The following is a 20,435-nucleotide window of genomic DNA, read 5'->3' as shown; positions in this document are numbered from 1 at the left end:
GTGATGGCTGGGTGCGATTAGTTGACGTTGCTGTGTACTGCAGCTTGATGAAGGCCAACTTCCGGTCGGCGTTCCTACAGCTATTTGTTTCACTGTTATCTCAACTAAGGGATTGGAGATTAGCCGTTAGATATCGATTGAATAACTCCCAATGCCGGTATATATATACACAAGCGCTATACAATTCTCTCCAGGTTCGATCCCAAATGTAAATAGACTGCTGCCAGAATGGCCTCGGAATTTTCTCTATAACCATAATGCACAATGCACATATGCCAAGGAAAGTGTACGTGACAATAATCGTTTATATCGATAGACTGAATAAGCACCACTTTCGCATTTTTTTCCCTGACAGATGGATATATTTTATTATTACCTTTATGTACAAAATGCACCAAAAAGGTTTTGTGCGTTTTTCCGGAGCATGTGCAATTTTTTGCCGGTTGCCTTCCGATGCAGCATAAATCAAAATGCATTTTATTGGTTGGGCATACATATTGATTTTGTCTTCCCGGCCAGTGTAATTCTGTGCAGTAATTGATTAAGTCCTCACTCACTTATTTTAGCGGGCCAACCGCTTTTTGAGTGGGCCGATCCTCGGGTCTACCTCACCCGGCGATATTTTGGCGGGGATTAATCGATAATGAATTTTCGGCATTGTCGGACCCAGGTGTGCCAACAAAAGCCGCATCCCACCAGCTGGCTCTTATGTACACATTTAATTAAATCTCTTTGAGAAGTGTCAGCGCCAGTTCGGCTGGACCGATACCGGCTAGCACCCGGTGGTGTAGTGGAGAATGTTTAATGTATTAATATTGTTTGATCAGATTTCTTAACTTGGCAGTGCTGTCCGAGTGCTGCAGAGTGGAGGTGGTGGTGTGTTCGTTTTTGCCGGATTGTAAATTCACGCGGCATTACATCGCAGAATCCGTTATGGATTTCCGGTTGCGAGATTGGTTAACATAGCGCGCACATTGACCATACCGTTTATCTGGCCGCAGTCAACTGTGAGAAACACTGCAGGAGCACACGGTATTGCGCCGCACGCAAACTAATATTAGAAAGCGCCGGTGCATACAGCAATATAAAGTATAATTAAAATGACGCGTAATTGTCTTTATCTTGAATTGGTTGAATTTCATGATTCTAACTATTTTATTTTCCAAAAGAATAATTGATTTAAAGCCAGCACATATATATAGTAATTCAGTCTTCCACTATAACCTCAAATTTCCCAGAAAAGCGCAATAATAATAATAATCAAGCTACACAGAACCAAGTGAAGGGTAGCATTACGTGTATTAAATTTATGTGCTTATTTATAGCGCCAAAAACGGCGGACGAAGCAGTTTCGCGGCGATCAGAAATACTTAATGACACGCGATATTCGCCTCTTAACCGCGCAGTTACGGATATTTTTAGTCGCGAATTATTACGCTCATGCATATATTTATTTTTCCGGTATTTATTTTCTTAGTATAGTTCTAACGGCTTTATATGCGAAGGCTTCTAGTGGAGACAACATAATGTTAAGATCATGTGGAGCTGCGATGGACGTAAGATCAATTAACAATTGACTGAAGGAAACTATAACACTGTTAGCAGTGTGCCAGTAGGAACACGTACACGTTAATGCAACTTTTGTTTTAAGCGCTCATGCTAGATCCAGCCCAGGTTTATTAAATTTATTTTGTGTAAGCTGCAGAGTTCTTAGCTCGCTTTTGGTGACTGTAGATTGGAGATTCAAAATAAGCACGGTGTCTGTAGACAGAATGATGAAGATTCTTACCATATCTCATATTAAGCGTTAATTAAATAAAATGATTTTGTTTTTTGGATCTTGTTTATTAAGGTAAGCTGCATCGTATTGGCAAAGGTATTTAACTATCTTTCACATGTACGAGTACAGTTGCAGCTTTTAGCGCAGATGGTGCAGGTATATTCTACAGTAATTACAGGTACGTCTGTTATAATGTAAATCACAATGCGACCACATGTACGTAATTTCTATCAAATTTTCAGAAATTGTCATGCTTTATTGTTCCGCGACTGCTTTTTCCTGTGCTTTACTACTAAAAGAGAAATACGTATTCAGAATTACAGGCTTTTGCGTTACAGTTTAGCAATTACTTTATACTGTTGAAAGGTCATGTTTCATACTTTGTGTACCTGTAAATCATGTGTTATAAATATAGATTATCCTGTTCTTTACGTCGAACAACGAGCCATTTTCGGTCTTTACTCTGGATATAAAACGCACTGCATGGCACAAACCATTGAGTTGTAATTAATGCAATCAATACCGATCGAGTGTCACATAAATGTAAATGTAATTACAAACCATCGGATGTCAGTCCAAGTTTTCGTTTTTACGTCATCGATGAAATATTCACCGTTCCCTGGTTTAGCTGTAGTTGGGCACTTGTATTCTGTTACACAAGAGGTTTGTTTCAAAATAAGTAATTAAATTTAACGAATTATGACTTATCAGAGATGTTGAATAACTTGAATGCTCCGTAGAAAATAAAATTTCCCTCCAAAAATTGCGAAATTGCTTCATTCGGCTTGTCGAGTTGTTTTCTCATAATAGTGTATCGCATTTCGCCAATCGCAACCAGCCGTCTCAATGGTAACCCCACACGGGCGAAAATTACAGTGCCGTTCATCTGCTTCTGTAATGTTGTTGTTCAAATTCCCAAAATTTCTCAAATCTGCTTATCACAACATACCGTGGCTAATCTTGGAAAGTCGCTGACGTGTAAAATTGCACTAGTTGGGTATAAAATCCGCTAGTGATCTCTGTACATGCTCGCATTGGCAAAATCCTGCTTGCGAGTTCGTTTAACTCCCTTTTCAACCCATTTCAGCAGTTTGGCTACCTGCACCATGGCCAGTCTTCGCCTGGAACCAGGGTAAACGTCCAATGCGATGGCTGCTGCAGTAAATGTGCACTGTGATTAACTCGATGCATTTTTCGTCAGATCCTTCCTGAGCACCAAGACCGAGTTCATTGCCGACGGGCGCAATCTGAGCGAGTATGACGCCCTCATCGTGGTCGGCGAGAAAGGTGTCGGGGATCAGCGCGCGCTGCCGCGATTCCAGTCCGTCAACACGGCCATCCGGAATATCACCGAGGTTTGTCACTTGTTACTTGTTTTGAGATTCCGTATTTCCCTGTTTTAGTGTTTTCCGAGAAATTTGAGCCAGTAATATTAGTAGTTACTTTGCTCTGGTACCATGCATAATAATATTAATATTCATGCCAGCTGTAAATCGCGGAACCCCGTTATCTGGTTTGATAAGAGTGTTGGCTTTTGCATATTCTTGTGCAGAAGGTTCGCTGAACTGCAGCTTTGCGACGGGGGTGGATGTGCACATTAAACAACCTGATTATTTTTGCGCTGAGTACTAGTAGTGATGTAGTTTTTTTTTGATTCGTGCATTTTACTGTAGTATGCTTTTGAAACCAGATGACTCTTATTCGGATAAATAAAAAATTTCCCCAAGCAATGCAGGAAATGTTTATGTATGTGTATTTATTCAGTTTATATCTGTGAATCTTCAGGTGGACTCTGCTGCTGACAAATGCCCGGTGGTGATTCGCCTTCCGGACGGAAATGACTTGGGTGTGAAGCGTCTGGTGAGTGGTCGATAGTGCTGTGCTAAGGGACTAAAATCGCTGATTCTGCAGCATTAGTAGCGGTTACGCTGGAGATTTGCCTTTTTTACATTTTTTTAATTTTACATTTTTTCCTATGGTACTTTATTGTTAGTGTTATGATGTTATCTTACGGTTTGGCTTTAGTTGGCTGGTTATGTACTTATATGTATTCTAGCGTATGCTAGCTGGTAACGGTTATATGTAAGTATTCTAGCGGGGCACATGATTGTATGGTGTATGGCATATGTGGAATATGTTATATAAGTTTTTAATTAATATTACAGCATCATGAATGATGCAGAATTTTTGACGTGATTTTTAAAGTTTTATAAATTTCTAGGAATAAAAAGGCTTAAACCGAATAACTTCCTATTTTAATAATCAATCACAGGTGTACGCCCCGACCGGACCTCTTAACCGTGATTACGACGACGCCCGCCGATATGAAGAAGCTGCCTTTGAAGGCGTTAAGCGGTACTGAACTTAAGCACCGTTTCTTTTATTATCTGACATGGGTTGCATGATAAACTTTTTATGCAGAGCCATTGCTGCTGGTGCACGCAATCCGTTCGTGTACATCGACGTCGACGAGAAGCTGAACAGCTGCCCCGTTTACGGTCAGGCTGAGTTGGTCAGTGTTCTGGGTGCCATGCGAGCCCTCTACGTTGTAAGTTGAAAGTTATTGAAGCCTAATTTTAGGACTTTTTGCTATCGGATCCGAGTCATGTGTTTTTCCATTTCAGCCCTTGGAAATCCGCGAAACGGAAGGCAAGAAGGCCACCAAGGCCGACCGCATCGCCTTCCATATGGGCAATACCAACCGCATGGCCGGACCGAACGTCGAGAAGCTGGCCCATGCTCTGGAAGCTGGACGGTGAGCTCACGTGGTTTTTTATATTTTTCGCGTTCAGTCATTTTTTTGAGTGTTTTCCGTGATTTTGTTATAATCGTTCTGATATCTGTTTATGAATTTTGCGTACGCTTACAGCATCGTCACCCGTGATATCGGTGGCTCCGATCCCGAGCGCATGGCCTCTCCCCGTGTGGCGGAGTACGTCAAAGAGACCTTCTCCGGGGTCAAGGAGATCAAGATCGAATACATCACCGATCAGAAGAAGCTGGACAAAGAGTTCCCGTTGTTGGGCGCTGTTAATCGCGCTGCTTCCGGTGAGTGTCGACAGTGTGCAGGATGGTTTGATCACGACAATGTACACCTGCTGCTTTTCAGTGATTGACCGACATCACGCCAATGTCATGATCCTGGAGTATGTCGGCGAAGGCGAAATTACCGAAAACGTTTTCTTGGTCGGAAAGGTAAGTCATGTATTAATATGGCAGTACTGTAGTGTTTTAACTTCTGATTTTGCTAGCGTAATTTTGTTACTGCAATCTTGTTAAATGTGGGGCCTTGTGCTTATAATTATTTGCTATTGAGTTGATAATTTTCTGTTAGTCAATCCGTCGCTGGTGAATTATTTTTTGTTTTGTATTTTGCAGGGTATTACTTATGACACTGGTGGAGCTGATGTGAAAGCGGGCGGTGTCATGGCTGGAATGCACCGTGACAAATGTGGAGCGGCTGCCGTAGCTGGCTTTTTTCAAGGTGCGTAATGTTGCATCGAATTCCTTTTCGCTTTTTGTTCAGTTTTGTGTATTTTCCATAGACCCTGTCGATCCTTAAACCGAAAGGAATCCGCGTTGTCGGAAGTATGTCGATGGTGCGCAACAGCATCGGTGAAAGTAAGTGCTATTCGATCATACGACTAGTGAAAGAGGAGAACATTCCGGCCGGCGATCCACGTAGCATTTATTTTTGGTCTTTGAATGATAAGGCGCTCGAGTGCCCGGATGCTTTTGTTGATTGCCTAATCATGGCGATAGATAGACCACCGTGTTCTTTGATTACCTGGGCTGTTATCATGACGGGTCGCGTATTAATTTATAGACTGCTATGTGGCTGATGAAATTATCACGTCCCGTGCCGGTGTACGTGTCCGTGTCGGCAACACCGACGCCGAAGGTCGCATGGTGATGGCTGATCTGCTGTGCTACATGAAGGAACGCATCATCAAGGAGAACATCCACAAGAACTCTCAGATTTACACCATTGCCACATTGACCGGACATGCCGTGTTGGCTATGGGACCGCAGTACTCTGTAAGTACAAGTGTGAAGTGTATTAAACTTCGGCAGCGATGAGCGATGAGATGAGCTCTCTCTTTTTCTCTCTTGTAAAACTTTCACTTGAACATTAAATGCAACACAATTAAATCTGTAACAAAATTGCACCAACGTGAATTAGAAATACTCCGCAGTATTATTTACCTGAAAATTTCAGGGTAAACTTTAGCGTCACTGAACGCTTTCCTTACTATGTATAAATGATCTTGATGTTAAATGTTTTTCTGATGTTCTGTGTGATTAAGTCTCGCGAAATCTTTTTCATACACGATTTCTTAAGGAAATTTTGATTGAAAATAATAAGACTACAGTAGTGGTATTTTATCGTGTTTAAGACGTTAGAGATGTTTGAAGCCTGATATTTTGCAGGCTGTTTTGGACAACGGACCAGCTCGCCTAGCCGGCGCTTCACGCACCCTCTTTGACCTGGGTGGCCGTATTGCTGAGCCTGTGGAACTGTCCAGCATCCGTCGTGAGGACTACGAATTCCACAAGGGCAAATCGGAGTACGAAGACGTTCTGCAGTGCAACAACCTGCCGTCGTCGCGCACTCCTCGCGGTCACCAGTCGCCGGCGGCATTCATGATCCTGGCAGCTGGGTTGGACAAGCACGGCATCGACTCCCAGGCGCCCATTCCCTACACGCACATCGACATTGCCGGATCCAGCGGCCCCTTCCCGGGTGTCCCCACCGGCACACCGTTGTTGGCCTTGGCTATGCGCCACATCCTGCCCCATCTGTTCTAAGTTATACACGAACCGTCAGCAGGATGCTGAAGCCTGTTTCCCAAAAATGCTTCCAATGATTTTTTTAGTGACTTTTACTTCGTTATTTCAGTGTGATTCGGTTTTCCAGTTCCCTTGATATGCACGTTTTCTGTTTTTTTTTATTGTTTTTTGAGTTAGGATAGGTATTTAACTGTTCAGGCATGCATGTTTTTTTTGGGTTTATAAATAAATGATCGCATTACAATCGAGCATTTTTCAATAACTGCAACTTCAAGAACGAAGTACTAAAAAATGGGTGCTATAATGCTATTTGTGCTGCGTGCGTGTACTGCGCTTCGTTTGCTGGATTCAGTGGATTGCACCCATGATCCAGTAGTACGCCGGTTACCATAGTAGAAATTACTAAGTAATTTACTGAAAACTGTAGCAATCAGCCAGTCCCCTCGCTGAATAATTCTAATTTGTGAAACAGTTTCTGACTATAACTAGCAGCACTTTCAAAGACATCTGTTTTTGTAGCCTGTACCATACACTAACAAAACCCGAAGCGTGTGGTTCTTGATTCGTAAATTACACTTCATTTCGCGGAAAAGAGCATTTTACACCAGAAAGCAAAGCGGAAACGAGTAGTAATGCATTGCCTCGCAGTAAAAAAACAATAGTTAACGTTTTACCAAACTAAACTCCATGCAATGCAGAACCAAAATCAGACAAAAATTTTTGCACAATCAATACAACCCATGCATGTACAAAGCTGAACACTTCAATATTAAATTATCCAACTGTGCCAAAGGGGACAATCAAGGGGCTCTTTGAGCAAACTCTCCATTCTTCTCGCTTTCGACGTGAAAATATTCAGAAGTGGTGTGCAGGCAAAAATCGCCAGGATTCCAGGATGACCTTGGGTTAATCGGCGAGATTCACGGTGAAGAACAAACAAAAACCGCTATAATAGTGCTTCTGCTCTGTGTATGAAGGCGCCACGGCATTTCCCAGCCGCGATGAACCAGGATTAATGTAGAAGAAAAATATACACAACTTCGTCTCCGATACAAAGCCCATCCATCCATCAATCATCCAGTTGCAACACACGGGAATATATTATTAAATTAAAATTAACAATGTTTAATGCCACCAATCCGGCCGAAATCAGGATGCCAGATGCGATGCGACGGCCGCCACTAATGCCGCACCTTTTCCACTGCCGTCTTCCGAAAGCATAAGATTGAACTAGATAGAGAAAAGCAAAAACACCCGCGGTAAGCAAACTTTAACGTCGAAATCAAACTTTCATGGTACAATATCGTAGATGTAAAACAAACGCAATGTATGCTGTAAAATATGTTTTTTTTATATTTTAAATACTAAAACTTTTCCATTAGCAAATTGTCAACGTAAAACGTTTCTGTGAAAAGCAAAACAAACAAGCAGCTCCAGCTGTTAGCTAAGCAGCCTAAGTTTAAGCTTTTGTAAAACCACACGTTACTTGGTACAGAGAGCAAAATGCTAAATGCAAAGCAATTTACATTGTACAATTCATCCGGGCCGAATTTTCTGATGGGTCGTGCAAGCTTAGCCTAAAAAGGTTCGCCCAGAACAATGGCTGGTTAGTTCACACAACACAAGCACAGACGCAAAGCTTAAATTATTCGTAAACAGCATGGGAGAATGTTTTTTTCTTACCTCTATCCGCTTATCCACATACTGCTTCATGCACTCCACCATTAAATTATGGAATTTCGGATGATACTTGTATACTGAACCATCCACTCCTACTGTGCATTTGTCGCGTTGCATGTGGTTTATCACAGTTGCACAACCTATGACAAAAAATCAAATATTCAACTATTAACGCGAAAACTTGCGACATCCGTGTTAACAGAAGAAACACCTACGAAATCACGATAAAATTCAAGAAAATCTGTACTCGTACAGTGCAGACTCGAAAAGACTGCGTATAAACCTCCGTGCCATCAAATACGTATATCGATTTTGCTGTTTCAGTTTCAAAATTAACAAAAGTATGGCGTCTCGAAATATAATACTCAATATTATTAAATAAGCTGGCATCACGCATGTCGTTATAAATATACCTATTCCAGCCAAATAAGCGGCTCGTGACGATACTGCAGCACAGGCATCTCGGATCAGGTTGAGATCTTCCTGCGAAGCATTAGGAATACCCAGTTCATCCCTGACGATCTTCATGCATTTCGTATAGTGCTCCTCTCGCTCCCTGAAAAACAATCAATAAAAGCTGTATAGAAAATCCACAATATCTGCACTACCATTATTTCGCTACAGCCTATATCACACATAACAATACGCATGGTTGGCCGGAAATCAATGACATTACCGAAACAGAACTTTGCAAAAACTGATGTGCGCATAATATCCAAAAACGAACTACTTATCGAAAACCATTGTTCTGAAGTACAAATCAGACTGCATAAGACAAAAAGCAAGTAAACTAGCATTCATGCGGTAATAACCAGTGAATCGATATTCTTACCCTTCTATTTCGGATACATATTTCGTATAGAAGGCATCCTTCTTCTTGAGAATGTTCGGTAGTTTCCCTCCAAACAGTGCACCGTTCTCACACAATTTGACTAGCACCAGGCGTACCAGTTCGCCGAGATACATGCCAGACATCATTTTCTCATATCTGAAAAATTTTCCGTCTTTATTATTCATTGCCACACGGTGCGACCGATAAAATCGCCCATAAAGCGTTTGATTAACGTCTTCACACCGACATCCACGTGCTCCAAGGTACTTACAGCTGATTGCCCGGATTGATGGACTGTTCGTCGAGGGTCCGATCAAACTCTGTGCGGATAAATTCCAGTACACCGTTGTCGCCAAAAGCGCCCCATTCCATGTTGATAATCACTTCCCGTGGTTCATCATTGTCACCATCCCACAGCTCCACATTCTCTATTCGCTCCATGTAGCAGGCATTGCACCCGGTGCCTGTAATTGAATACACAAACAGTTAGCAATCAGTGAGGTATTTCTTATACGATAAGCTTATCTACCAAATTAAGCCTAACGATTACCGATAAAATACCGCCGAATTATTGTTTCTTTATCAGCCAGCTATACTAATACGTGCAAGTCAGCATGTACAAATTCTCACAGTCTTCCTATTAATGTAATAGCACTGACTGCATTTCTGCACAATCATTCAACAATTTGTACCACCAAGGTGTGAAAATGATCAGGGTGGCACTGTTAATTAATAATATTTTGCACTGTTTATTTTGTTTAAAACAGATGGAAGATGAAAACACTGCGACATGTAAACAGTGAAACATGCCAGTGATATTCAAAATCAAATTAATTAATGCAGCCATTAAAGAAGACAACTATGCGCCAACTTGATCGCAGTTCCACACTGTGCCATCAATCTTCGCCATCGTAATTGCACAGCAAGGCGGAATATCGCATACGATTGATTCAGATAAGCACGTGTTGCCAGCATCTAGCCGAACTTATTCATATACTTTCATATATTTTGGTTTTGTTATCGATGATTGTATTCTATAAAAATTACTGGTTCTTCTAAACCCTTCAAATCATTAAGTAATGTCCACACCATTATAGTTCTCTGCCGGCATAAAAAACGCAACGGAAGGGCATTTTACGAAGCTTTCAAAGTCTTTATTCAGTCAACAAGTTTACGCTATCGAGAATTATTACTGGAAGGCACACGCACGATTAGTAAATGCCGCCTTGTCGGCAACAAACGTTTGTCATACTTTTTTCTTTTCATACAACAACAAACAGCCCTGTCTGCTGATAAAAATTTCGGTCACGGAATTAGCGATAAATACATCCAATCCGTTTACTAGCGTTCACGTAAGCAACCAGGTTGGGGACGACCATGTCAAGTTCCATGCACGAAAGACAAACAGAAATGTATTTGCTCGACAAACTAAAAAATACTGCAAATCAGCTGATGTGGCGTATACGCGGAACACGTATGTATTTTTATTAAGGATTAAATCCTTCCGCCACCAGGCATTAGTCAAGCGTGAGAAAAGGAGGAGTGTATAGTTTCGTCACTAGAATCATCCCCCTGCGCACAGCGAGAAAAACACGCTTCAATGTTAAAAATATCCCTAACTGTGACATAAAAGTCCACAACGTCATTTCGAAGATTATCAGAACAACTTAACCATCATATGTCAGTTTTTACATCGGATTAGCGCCCGCGTGATAACTGAGAGACAAGTTCCAAAAACTTAATTCAATTTTCATCTTTCTGACGACATAAGCACAAGAAGATTCTCGGTACTTTATAAACCTGGACATTAGAAACAAACTTTAAAAAAGTATAAGCAGAATTATTAGAGTGCCCCTGGCCTTTTTACTCAGAAACAAAAGACGAACGTCAAGATACTACTACCATATCCTACGTCATTTCCACCTGTACATAACTAATATTCGTGTAAATTTCGTTTACTGGCGACACAACATAAAAAGCAGAGCATCTTCGAAATAAATGTGAGGTTTTCCCATGAAATAATAATGTGATAACAACATGCTTAAACGTCAAACCTGCCGCAGGGTTTCATTAATGCCTAACCAAAGCCACAAAATTTAATCAAATTCAGTTTAACCAGAAACTGCAACATTCACTGATCTCGTGTAACAAATGAAACACCCTGGAGTTTGTCACATTTCTCACTTCTGACGAGAATTAATAGACTTCCCAACAGCACTTTTAATTACGCTGAAATAACACTATCAATTACACGGAAATCCACAGTACTGCAAGATAAAATAAATCTGACTCCAAAAATAAATATTTCTGTGAAATCTGCGACAGCAACGACGATTATAACAGCAAAATTTCAGTTAAAACGTAAGAGTATATTAAATCTGCTCTATGCAACACGCATTATTCTGCTGATATATGCAAGCAAACCGGTACATATTCGCCAACCAGCTAACCGATCGCGAGGCACTTCTCTCCTTAATCAGACATTCATAAATTAAAAGCGGACCATTCTGCCATATTTACCGCTCCGTTAAAAACTACGTCATGCCATGTCACGAGAATTCCCTCGTAAGTTCATGACCATGCACATATTTATACGCGAACCATTTAACTTTGCTGCTGTCATCCATACGAGTACACATCTCGCGGTAAAGCAAAACCCCTATCGCTGCAACTTCACTACCCCACTCATGACCACCACGAGAATCGCGATAACTATTGCTCAACAATGCAGAATTTCGTTGGAAAACCGATAACGCCATTCATTAAGTGCAATTAGCGTACTTTTCCGGTCAATTAACAACATTTTGCGAAATGTAAACAGCTGTTTCTGTCCCTCTCATGCAATGTATCGAAATAATAGCCCATAGCATTTCTCTTGGCTTTCCGGAAACATTCCGGTACAATCAAAGCATTTGGGAAAAACCGAAAATCCGACTTTCACTTGAACCTCCAAATCGTTCAATCGTTTGACCAGCAGCTATAAACTATGATCGTAAAATGTTATAGAAGCTACGGCATTTGTTTATGTGTCGTGTGATTTCGCCATAATCACAACCCCGAAATCTACAAAAAACCCATTACCCGGACTTTCTTACCGATAATCAGGCCCATATAACACGAAGGAGTGGAGTGTGCACAGGACATGAGGGTTCCGGTAGTGTCATTCACAACCGCCACAATATCCACACTGAAACCCTGCAACCAGCAGCCAGAAAATACAGTCCAATGTCCATGCCCGATAATACCCGCATCGCCGGGTCAAAGTGCGTCGTTCATCAGCTTACACCGTGCCGTTTCACCGCATCGCGTAACAGTTGGGCCACATCCTGGCCCTCCACACCAGAGGCCTTGAAGCCCTTCGTCCACTTGAGCAGAATGGCCGAGGCCAGTCCCAGTTGTCGGCAGGGAAAGGAGAAGGTAAAGCCCAGGGGGAGTACTTGATCGACGATTCCCTCGGCGGTCATAAAGCGGTGCATACACTCCGCAATATGGTCGAAGAGCTGCAAAATCCAGACATTAGCTAATAAATAAGGTTCAATGATACAACACAAATTACTACCAGTACAGGAATTAATTATCCGGTTAAAGACAATCTGCACCAAAAACTATTCGCAAAAGGGCTGTGAACAGACATGCTGCAGGCAAGAAATCAATATTTCTTGGCTAAACCTTTTCGCATGATGAGTCACGCTTACAAACTGAGAGAAGAAACGGTTTATTCAATGGCATGCTCAATTTATTTCGAATAACTGGTTAGAACCACATTACAAAATGCAATTCTGCTTGCAATTATGATTTTTTAGGAGCTGTACCACGATAAATTTTGCAGCCGAAAAATCTGTAATGATAACAGCAAAATTTTGCAAAACTTTATGTAAATATTCTGTACTCGCATAATCGCATTCATCAAGCAAGCTAATATGGCAAAAATCTGTAATTCAAAAAAACTTTGATGGTAAGCAAATGGCTCTAGCAACTGTTGATAATCCTGTTCAGTTGACAACTTGACATACCAGTGCTTGGTTAACTGGTACCCACTACCCAATCATCTGGCAAGAAAAACCCCAAGAATATCATGTTTCCAGAGCAAACAATTAAAAACCGAATAACACAAAAACGCAAATTATTGGGAGCTATGAAGGTGCCTCAATTGCCAAATGCGCCAGCATGCAATCAACTTACCCTAATGAAGTTTATTAATTCTTATTATGATTATTCTTTCACTGTATAACTTTCTTCGAACGTATTGTTGATGGCAGCCCTAAAGCAACAACTACCGATTGTTAATCATAAGAAAATTGCGTGCCAATTTTAAATTAAAAATTTTAGAAAGGCATTCGAGGGTCGAAGCTGCAGGTTAAAGCTTAAGTAGCTCAACTGTCTCAACACTACAGTGTCAACAGCAATCGCTTCCGCAAAAAAATATTAACAAGTGCACTAGTGATACGTGCTTAACAAATGCAACTTCCGTGTGAGGAACATAATGACATTATTTTCATCTCCGAAACGCTAACAGTAACGCAGCACATCCCTGTTTCGCTATAATGTAAGAACCTGACACACCTCCAGTACAGTTGGTTAAGGCCATGCGCACCGTTACGCCATCGCCAGATAAGGCTATCAGACCGCGTAATCGGTCCTGATTTCCCACTTACTCCTTCTCCAGTCCCCGTCATCACTTCCTGGGGGACATTGAAGATTTTGCTGCTCATCTTGACGTGCTTGCCGTGTAGATCAATGAGTAGTACACGGAAGTTCGTCCCGCCCAGATCCAATGCCAGAAATTTGCCCTGTTCGGTCCCTTTGGGCACCGCTCGGACGTAGGTGGGCAGCATTTTGATGGTGGCCGCCGGATTGGTATCCTTCCCCAGGCCCTTTCTTCATCTCCACTAATAACAGCCGCATACATTCCCGTAATTGGCTATCCGACAGCCTTAGCGAGCCCAGGATGTTCTGACTCTGCAATGGGCAATAAAAACGCATGATGCAATCGTGAACGTTTCGGTATCAACACGGGGCAAGCATGCAGAACATCACAACAACAAGGTTAGGTTTATTAATGACAATGAACCTTGGAATCGGTCACCATTTTGTCCAGGACGGGATGTATTCCTGATTTAATCCACACGATACTGATCCAATAGGAACAAATAACGCAGAGAATAACAAGAAGATCCGTTAACTGCAGTCGGCTGTTAATTGTGCCAAGAGGATGCAGGCAAGGCTGCGCTAACTCCCTTTCGTGGTTTTCAAACACCCTGTCCAATCCAACAGGGGGAAATGCCAAGAAATCAGATGAAGGTAAGTGTTTTAACACAGGATTCACAGAACTATAAGTATTTCGTTGATTAAACTCAAAAACCATACCAAATGTAAGAACGAAAAAGAACTCCTAAAATTGGCGATATGTTGCTATTTACGACGGCGGGCTATCGTTTAAACATCCGCAAACCAGACTGCTGAAAAGTTGTAGACGTGTGTACGTGTACAAGTCTTGAACCAAGTTCAGACAGATCAGAGAGACGCAGAGCGTACGTACTCGTAGTACGCGTTTCATTCGCAACTTCACAACGGAATGTACAGAGAGTCGAGATAGAGTGTTGGGTTCTCAAACTACGACGCACAGAGCGGCACGGCATGTGTGATGTGACTCATGAAATGCCTGCGTCTTAAGAAATCCGGAAATTATTGATAAGCAGTTTTATGTTTCACTTCTAATGATGCAGTTTACCAGTCTCTATAATTGAAATTTTACGTTCCAGATGCAGTCGTCATTTTTTATAGAAAATTCCAGGGCTCCTATTCCCGCTTGGTACTTATTATCGCCGGTGCATGTAAACTGTAAATAATCTCGCCAGCATTTAATTTGTTCCCTGTATGCGTTGTGTGGATGGCTGGAAATTCCCACACAGCAACCGCCGCCTGTCCCGGCATATGGCACTTGGCCAACTTGAACCTCAGCGCTTTCAGTTATCGAATTAACTGCTATTTTGATCTACAGTATGTTCGACGGAAACATCAGAAAAATTGATATTGCATTCGACCATTCGGATAACTCTTAGGAATTACTAGTTTCATTTACAATTGCCACAAAATATTCCACGAGTACAGTATTACAAAATCGGGACAGACCTGGACAACACTACCAACAACAACTGGTAAAACTCGACCGCTGTCTGTGAGCCTGCAAGGAAAACGTAATCAGCTGCTCTGAGTGGTGATCCTGGACCTTTCCTGGTGAATTGCTTAACGTCCTGGATTTCTTTAAACCGGCGACAGCGGTGGCAGACTAAACGAATCGGACATCTACTAAAAATATGTATGTACTAGTACTTATCTTACTTACTTGAATGACGTCTTTATTGTCTCTGTTGTCTGGTTAATTTGCGAATGTTGATTCCTTAACTCTTCATCCAAGAACAGTTAACGATGGTATTTAGTATTTATTGCCTGCTCTCGCTTCATCGAATTAAATTTATTCTTTTCTACACTAGCACAATCATTCATGCCCTCATTATCTTCTACTGAGCCCTGCAAATCTTCAATTGATCCTCATTATCATTAAGGAGGGCTGGGGAAAAAGATTCGATTTCAGCTGTTCCAGAAATTAAACTATTGCGCTTAAAGTAGTATTTGTGTGGTTCAACTGACCAAAATAAATCACAAGCTGCAAAGCTAACCTTAAGTTCATCAAAAATTCTACGAATACCGTACGAGTTATAAGATTATTGTAATGCTTGAAAATGGCATTTACTTTCTGTAATTTGAACAAAAGCTTCGACTTTTACAAAGGTTACATCCGCAAAAACGAAAAAAACAACAAACAGAATTTAAGGGAGACGGGAAAAATCGCAAAACAACAATCTGACCCAATATCGTTTGACTGCTATTCCCAAGAAAATAATAATTTAACTAACAACAAAATTTGACCAGATGGGGGGAACACCCATAAACTTTTATAACCACAGCAGCCACAGTTTGTGCGGCACCTCTAAACGAAAAAATTCGAACCGGAAAAATCACTTCAACAACACCCAGGATCACGCTGTTTTCTTCACCGAGTTTTTGGAAGGAGATTTCTTCGCTCCATCGTTCGACGCTGCCTTCTTTACCGTATCTTTCGCCACAGGTTTCTTGGCTGAATTATTTACAGGACTAGTAGACTTTTTTGGGGATGGAGGCCGAATGTCGCCCATAACCGCTTTCTTGGCTATAAAATGAGGAATTTCAAGTGATTCACTTGTTATTTTGGGTTGAACAACGCTTACGCTTTACCTTTGAATACTTTTTGTTGCAGAAATTCTCCGACGAAGTACAAAAGAATAATCATTAAAGTAGCGCCTTGCAAAAAAGCAACTTTCTGCCAGCCGTTCAGTGCGTTGAAAATGGGATAAATCCAACTGGACGTTTTAAAGTACACCCAAAGCGTCCTGTAAAAAAAATGCAAGTTACTTACGTATTCATCTACTGTTATTACTACTTCTATGTATAAATTATGCACATTTAACTGGCTGCAATAAATTCAAGAAAACCAAAATCAAATACGCATGATTTGTCGACTCTATAAATTGGTTCTACTCTGCACGCGATCGATAATACTTAGCTAGCGAAAGAAAACAAATCAAAATCATCACAAATAAACTGAACTAAACAATAAATAACAACCATAAACCAACAAAAACTTAACAGTATACAAAAATGCACCGCCTCCTTACCAGGCCTGATAGGCCAAGGAGAATCCAACAAGATGCTTGAGCCCAGACCATCGCGGAACGGGATGCGTGTGATAATCTAACGCCATCTCCAACAAATTAACCGGCAAAATTACTGTGTGCTACAAGAAAAAGCACCATTACAGGATTACGGTGAATGTAAATAGTAATTTGCAGAATTTGGCACTGAGAAACATTAAACACTTACCATAACATGGTTTGCCCATGCAGGAAACAGTTGATCTAAAAATTGCGGGAAGATCTGCAAGCAGTGCAAAATCAGCGAATAATTATGCATGAGCAAAATATTAATTTTCCATGGACGTACGAGTTCGCGGTCGACGGCGTAAATACCCCAGAACATCAGAACAACAAACTGCAAATCAACACACGATGTAATCCAACAGGCAGGTAAATGGGGAAATTTACCTACCGCTCCGACCGGGAACACCAAAACCGTAAACAAATGGTCCTTCAGCGAGCGCACCGATATCAGCTGTTTCGGAGAAAATCGAGCCAGGCGCGCCACATCGTACAGCGTGCAAACCACGTAAAACAATGCATGCACGCACTGCAAAAAAAATAAAACTGTAAAATAATTTCGATAAAAAACAATTCAAGTAAAATTGCATACAAATTATTCATACTGTAAAAAACCGCGAATTGCATACTAGAAATTTCACGATAGTTTTTGGAATTTATGATTACTTACCAGATTAATGAATGTCAGGAATCTTAACTTTCCTCCGTAGCTGCAAGAATGATGTCGCTGATATCTGCTGCATGTGATATTGCACAATTCGAACGCACTAACTTACACGTCCCATCCCGTTCCGGCGCCGAGATCGATGTAGTGTATGTCATACCACAGTGTGCCGCAGAATACTGCGGCCGAGGCCCCGTGGAACAACAAACGCAGCATTTTCCTGACAGGAACCTTAAGAAAAATTAGCTACCCTACATGCAAACACACACGCAAAGACCTGGTGTTTATGGAACGCACCTCACTCGATGGCTTGCGCAAAGCTCGAACGGGAGTATTTCACAGATTATTCAGTAGGTTGTCAGTATAAACGTTGCATCATTTCGCCTCGGTGCACTAGGACTGTGCATAGGCTGCTTATCAACGGTGTCGCTTAATATGATAAATGTCCAATATCCAAATATATTATCGCACTTGAAATTCTTATCACAACACTGACTACAGAGTACGCTGTGGACCTTAACCGTGCAAAACAGCAGAAGCCAACAAAATCGATCGCTCGAATTCACTCCAGGCCTTGCCGCGCAGTGTCTTCCAGACCACCATACGAAGATGTGGAGAAAACGGGAACAACAAGAAAAAATGAAAGGAGATATCAAATAAGGAAACACGAAAAAACTGAAGAAGAGAGGTTGAAAATAGATTTTATCGTTTAGATTTGATAATCCTATCTCATGGTTGCCATTAAAATTTTGAATTTTCTGCAAGTACTGTACATAGATCGATGGACAAACCGCGGAGCTGCATATCGAGTCAAAAACATGCTGACGTTCCAAATGTTGCAGAAATGCGGGTATTGCAGCCGCCACTCTGGGTGCTTGGCTTAATCTGACAAGCAGAGCCTACGTACGCGTAGAATTGGAAGAAAACACTAAAATTTGATATCCGCACCTATAAGCAATCCCGAATGAACTTAAACTTTTAAATAAAATACTTACTTAAAATTGTTTTTACTTAACATCAAAGGCAGCGAGTTGTGAAAGGCGTAACGGGCGACGGGCGTATGACAACATAATTATGTATATGATTCCGTAGAACACACTTGCTAGAGGTCACAAAAAATTTTCTGTATAGTACTCATGATAAGTCATCGCAGAGCGGCATCCACCAAGGCGATCCACTAGGTCCGCTTTTATTTTCTCTGGGCATTCTTCTATTTACATCCAAGCTCAAGGCAACCTTCAATGCGTGGTTTCTCGATGACGGTACATGGAGGGTCTATCGAGATTTGTCACGGACTTCAGACTGTCATCGACATACAGCACATGCATCTGGACTGAGCGTCAACATGTCCAAGTGTGAGATTTTGTCTGTGGAGGGTCCTGCGTTGAACGGGAAGCAGCTGTGAAAACTTTCCTGGACCGTTTTCCAACTGTTTCAGTCGCTGCCCCAGAAAACCTTTGCCTGGGTGCTCCACTGACGAAAACGGTATCGTCAGCCATGCTGTACAGAAAAAACAGAAGTTATGCGCCTAATTACAATCGTCTCAATCTCTTACCCAAACACCAAGCGTACTTCCTACTGAATTGCAGTCTCAGCGCCAAAGGTCATTCACCTTTACGTTACGCCCAACCTTCAGCACGAGAGAATGCGAATTTGACGACGTCTTGAGGCAGTCGTTGCAATCAATCTGCAACGTACGCATGGATGCACCTAGGTATGTCAAGCTTCCTTACCAGTGCGCTGCTGTGGTGGGCTCGGGATCCGACGGGTAGAAGAATTATCTTTACGGCCTATTTGGCCTCGATTCACGCTACCCAAGGCCTGGTTTGCCGACCACGCTGCATTCGTAGAGTTGCCGTGACGGATCACGTGGGGTTCTTTGAGTACCTGTCCGACGATGCTTCACCTCCTTCATCCGAAAGCCGACACCTACAACGCGCATGGGATACTCCGTACTGTTTAGCGGTGCAGACAACCATGTTACACGAGGCTTTAGATCTCGCTAGCAAAGCTCGGCTGTTAGCCGTTTCAACTCCGGAGTCAGGCGCCTGGACACACGCACTTCCATCGTCCCCAATCGGAAACCTTTTTGGATGATGAGGCTTTCGGATTGCCGTCGCAATTCGACTTGGCGCACCGCTTCATCCAGATCACCAGTGCAAATGTGGAAGTGACGTTGCTGCAGACGGTCACCATGGCTTGAGCTGCAAATTCTCAGCTGGAAGACGCCCTAGACACGACTGCGACGACGACATCTTGCGACGGGCTCTTGGAGCAGCAGGCATACCCGCAAGGACTGAACCTAGAGGCATGCACCATGAGAACGAAACACGTCCCGATGGCATCACCACTTTCCCATGGACAAGGGGATCAGGTTTGGCAAGTGGATGTTACCTGTGTTGACACTGTCGCTCGTTCGTATTTGGACCAGACCAGTGTGATACGGAGCGCAGACCATGCCGAAGCCGAGAAAGCAAGAAAGTACAGCTTCTTTCGGGGCGATACGAATTTGGGCTGTTGGTTTTGAAACATTCGGCAGTTTTGGTACATCTGCCAAAGGATTTGTTAACGAGATTGGGAAGAGATTTTGCTGAAACCGGCGAGATTCGTAGTCTGGAGTTTTTGAAACAGAACATCTCTTTAGCAATTCAACGGTAATGCTGCTTCAGTAATGGGGACCGTCGAGAATGTTGTTTCGTTTGACCGTAATTAGATCAAGGATATTGTTATCACGCTATTGAATCTCATGATAGTATTGTACTCCTATTACAGAGTATTAACTGTATCGCAACATCTGTTTGTTTATCACTTATGACAGTAACAGCAAATAAATTCGTTTGCAGTGGTTAGGGAAGGGTGGTGCAGAATCGCAATCGTAATGCGACTCAGGCTAAAAAACGTGTCTAGGATTCGTTCCATGAAACGAATCCTAGA

General features: G+C 42.0%; 3 protein-coding genes across 6 annotated transcripts; 1 reads left to right on the top strand and 2 right to left on the bottom strand.

Moving 5' to 3' along the window:
- The first annotated feature begins 2,750 nt into the window (after positions 1-2,750).
- LOC129587761 (putative aminopeptidase W07G4.4) lies at positions 2,751-6,815 on the top strand. The gene is made up of 12 exons (XM_055481660.1): positions 2,751-2,912; positions 2,982-3,135; positions 3,566-3,640; positions 4,053-4,135; positions 4,202-4,328; positions 4,405-4,535; positions 4,650-4,828; positions 4,890-4,975; positions 5,159-5,266; positions 5,326-5,401; positions 5,607-5,818; positions 6,212-6,815. The coding sequence occupies exons 1-12, from the start codon at positions 2,806-2,808 to the stop codon at positions 6,587-6,589; spliced, it is 1,716 nt and encodes a 571-aa protein (XP_055337635.1). The 5' UTR covers positions 2,751-2,805; the 3' UTR covers positions 6,590-6,815.
- Positions 6,816-7,113: 298 nt separating this feature from the next.
- LOC129587747 (hexokinase-2-like) lies at positions 7,114-14,552 on the bottom strand. Of its 3 annotated transcripts, none has more exons than XM_055481640.1 (10): positions 14,155-14,552; positions 13,739-14,042; positions 12,368-12,583; positions 12,179-12,278; positions 9,355-9,547; positions 9,084-9,239; positions 8,665-8,807; positions 8,255-8,391; positions 8,098-8,148; positions 7,114-7,801 (listed from the first exon to the last, which is right to left on the bottom strand). In XM_055481640.1, the coding sequence occupies exons 2-10, from the start codon at positions 13,916-13,918 to the stop codon at positions 7,721-7,723; spliced, it is 1,257 nt and encodes a 418-aa protein (XP_055337615.1). In that variant the 5' UTR covers positions 13,919-14,042; positions 14,155-14,552; the 3' UTR covers positions 7,114-7,720. The 3 variants fall into 3 exon arrangements, with proteins under 3 accessions (XP_055337615.1, XP_055337616.1, XP_055337617.1); XM_055481641.1 differs by having other exon boundaries at positions 14,170-14,552; XM_055481642.1 differs by lacking the exon at positions 8,098-8,148 and having other exon boundaries at positions 14,155-14,551.
- A 1,256-nt stretch (positions 14,553-15,808) lies between these two features.
- LOC129587757 (androgen-induced gene 1 protein-like) lies at positions 15,809-18,735 on the bottom strand. Of its 2 annotated transcripts, XM_055481655.1 has the most exons (10): positions 18,636-18,735; positions 17,799-18,449; positions 17,614-17,732; positions 17,508-17,547; positions 17,229-17,366; positions 17,124-17,171; positions 17,004-17,057; positions 16,799-16,917; positions 16,359-16,513; positions 15,809-16,293 (listed from the first exon to the last, which is right to left on the bottom strand). In XM_055481655.1, exons 3-10 carry the CDS (start codon positions 17,715-17,717, stop codon positions 16,124-16,126), a joined length of 828 nt encoding a protein of 275 aa, XP_055337630.1. In that variant the 5' UTR covers positions 17,718-17,732; positions 17,799-18,449; positions 18,636-18,735; the 3' UTR covers positions 15,809-16,123. The 2 variants fall into 2 exon arrangements, with proteins under 2 accessions (XP_055337630.1, XP_055337631.1); XM_055481656.1 differs by having other exon boundaries at positions 17,804-18,680.
- Positions 18,736-20,435: the final 1,700 nt, after the last annotated feature.

This window comes from Paramacrobiotus metropolitanus, unplaced genomic scaffold (assembly GCF_019649055.1).
Source record: "Paramacrobiotus metropolitanus isolate TYO unplaced genomic scaffold, Prichtersi_v1.0 Parri_scaffold0000026, whole genome shotgun sequence".
NCBI classification, from domain to species: Eukaryota; Metazoa; Tardigrada; class Eutardigrada; order Parachela; family Macrobiotidae; genus Paramacrobiotus; species Paramacrobiotus metropolitanus.
The sequence above is the reverse complement of the archived record's forward strand: the minus strand, read 5'-3'. Positions and strand labels throughout refer to the sequence as shown.

What these genes read in the sequence shown, in the direction of transcription:
- LOC129587757 (XM_055481655.1), bottom strand. Translation starts at nt 17,717, where the DNA reads ATGCTGCGTTTGTTGTTCCACGGGGCCTCGGCCGCAGTATTCTGCGGC. An exon ending in TCCTGACATTCATTAATCTG is followed by an intron (nt 17,367 to 17,507) that starts GTAAGTAATCAT and finishes TTTTTTTTGCAG; the next exon opens with TGCGTGCATGCATTGTTTTA. An exon ending in TGGTGTTCCCGGTCGGAGCG is followed by an intron (nt 17,172 to 17,228) that starts GTAGGTAAATTT and finishes GTTGATTTGCAG; the next exon opens with TTTGTTGTTCTGATGTTCTG.
- LOC129587761 (XM_055481660.1), top strand. Translation starts at nt 2,806, where the DNA reads ATGCTCGCATTGGCAAAATCCTGCTTGCGAGTTCGTTTAACTCCCTTT. An exon ending in AGTCTTCGCCTGGAACCAGG is followed by an intron (nt 2,913 to 2,981) that starts GTAAACGTCCAA and finishes ATTTTTCGTCAG; the next exon opens with ATCCTTCCTGAGCACCAAGA. An exon ending in GCCTTTGAAGGCGTTAAGCG is followed by an intron (nt 4,136 to 4,201) that starts GTACTGAACTTA and finishes CTTTTTATGCAG; the next exon opens with AGCCATTGCTGCTGGTGCAC.
- LOC129587747 (XM_055481640.1), bottom strand. Translation starts at nt 13,918, where the DNA reads ATGCTGCCCACCTACGTCCGAGCGGTGCCCAAAGGGACCGAACAGGGC. An exon ending in CGCTTATTTGGCTGGAATAG is followed by an intron (nt 8,392 to 8,664) that starts GTATATTTATAA and finishes TTTTTGTCATAG; the next exon opens with GTTGTGCAACTGTGATAAAC. An exon ending in ATGTGGATAAGCGGATAGAG is followed by an intron (nt 8,149 to 8,254) that starts GTAAGAAAAAAA and finishes GAACCTTTTTAG; the next exon opens with GCTAAGCTTGCACGACCCAT.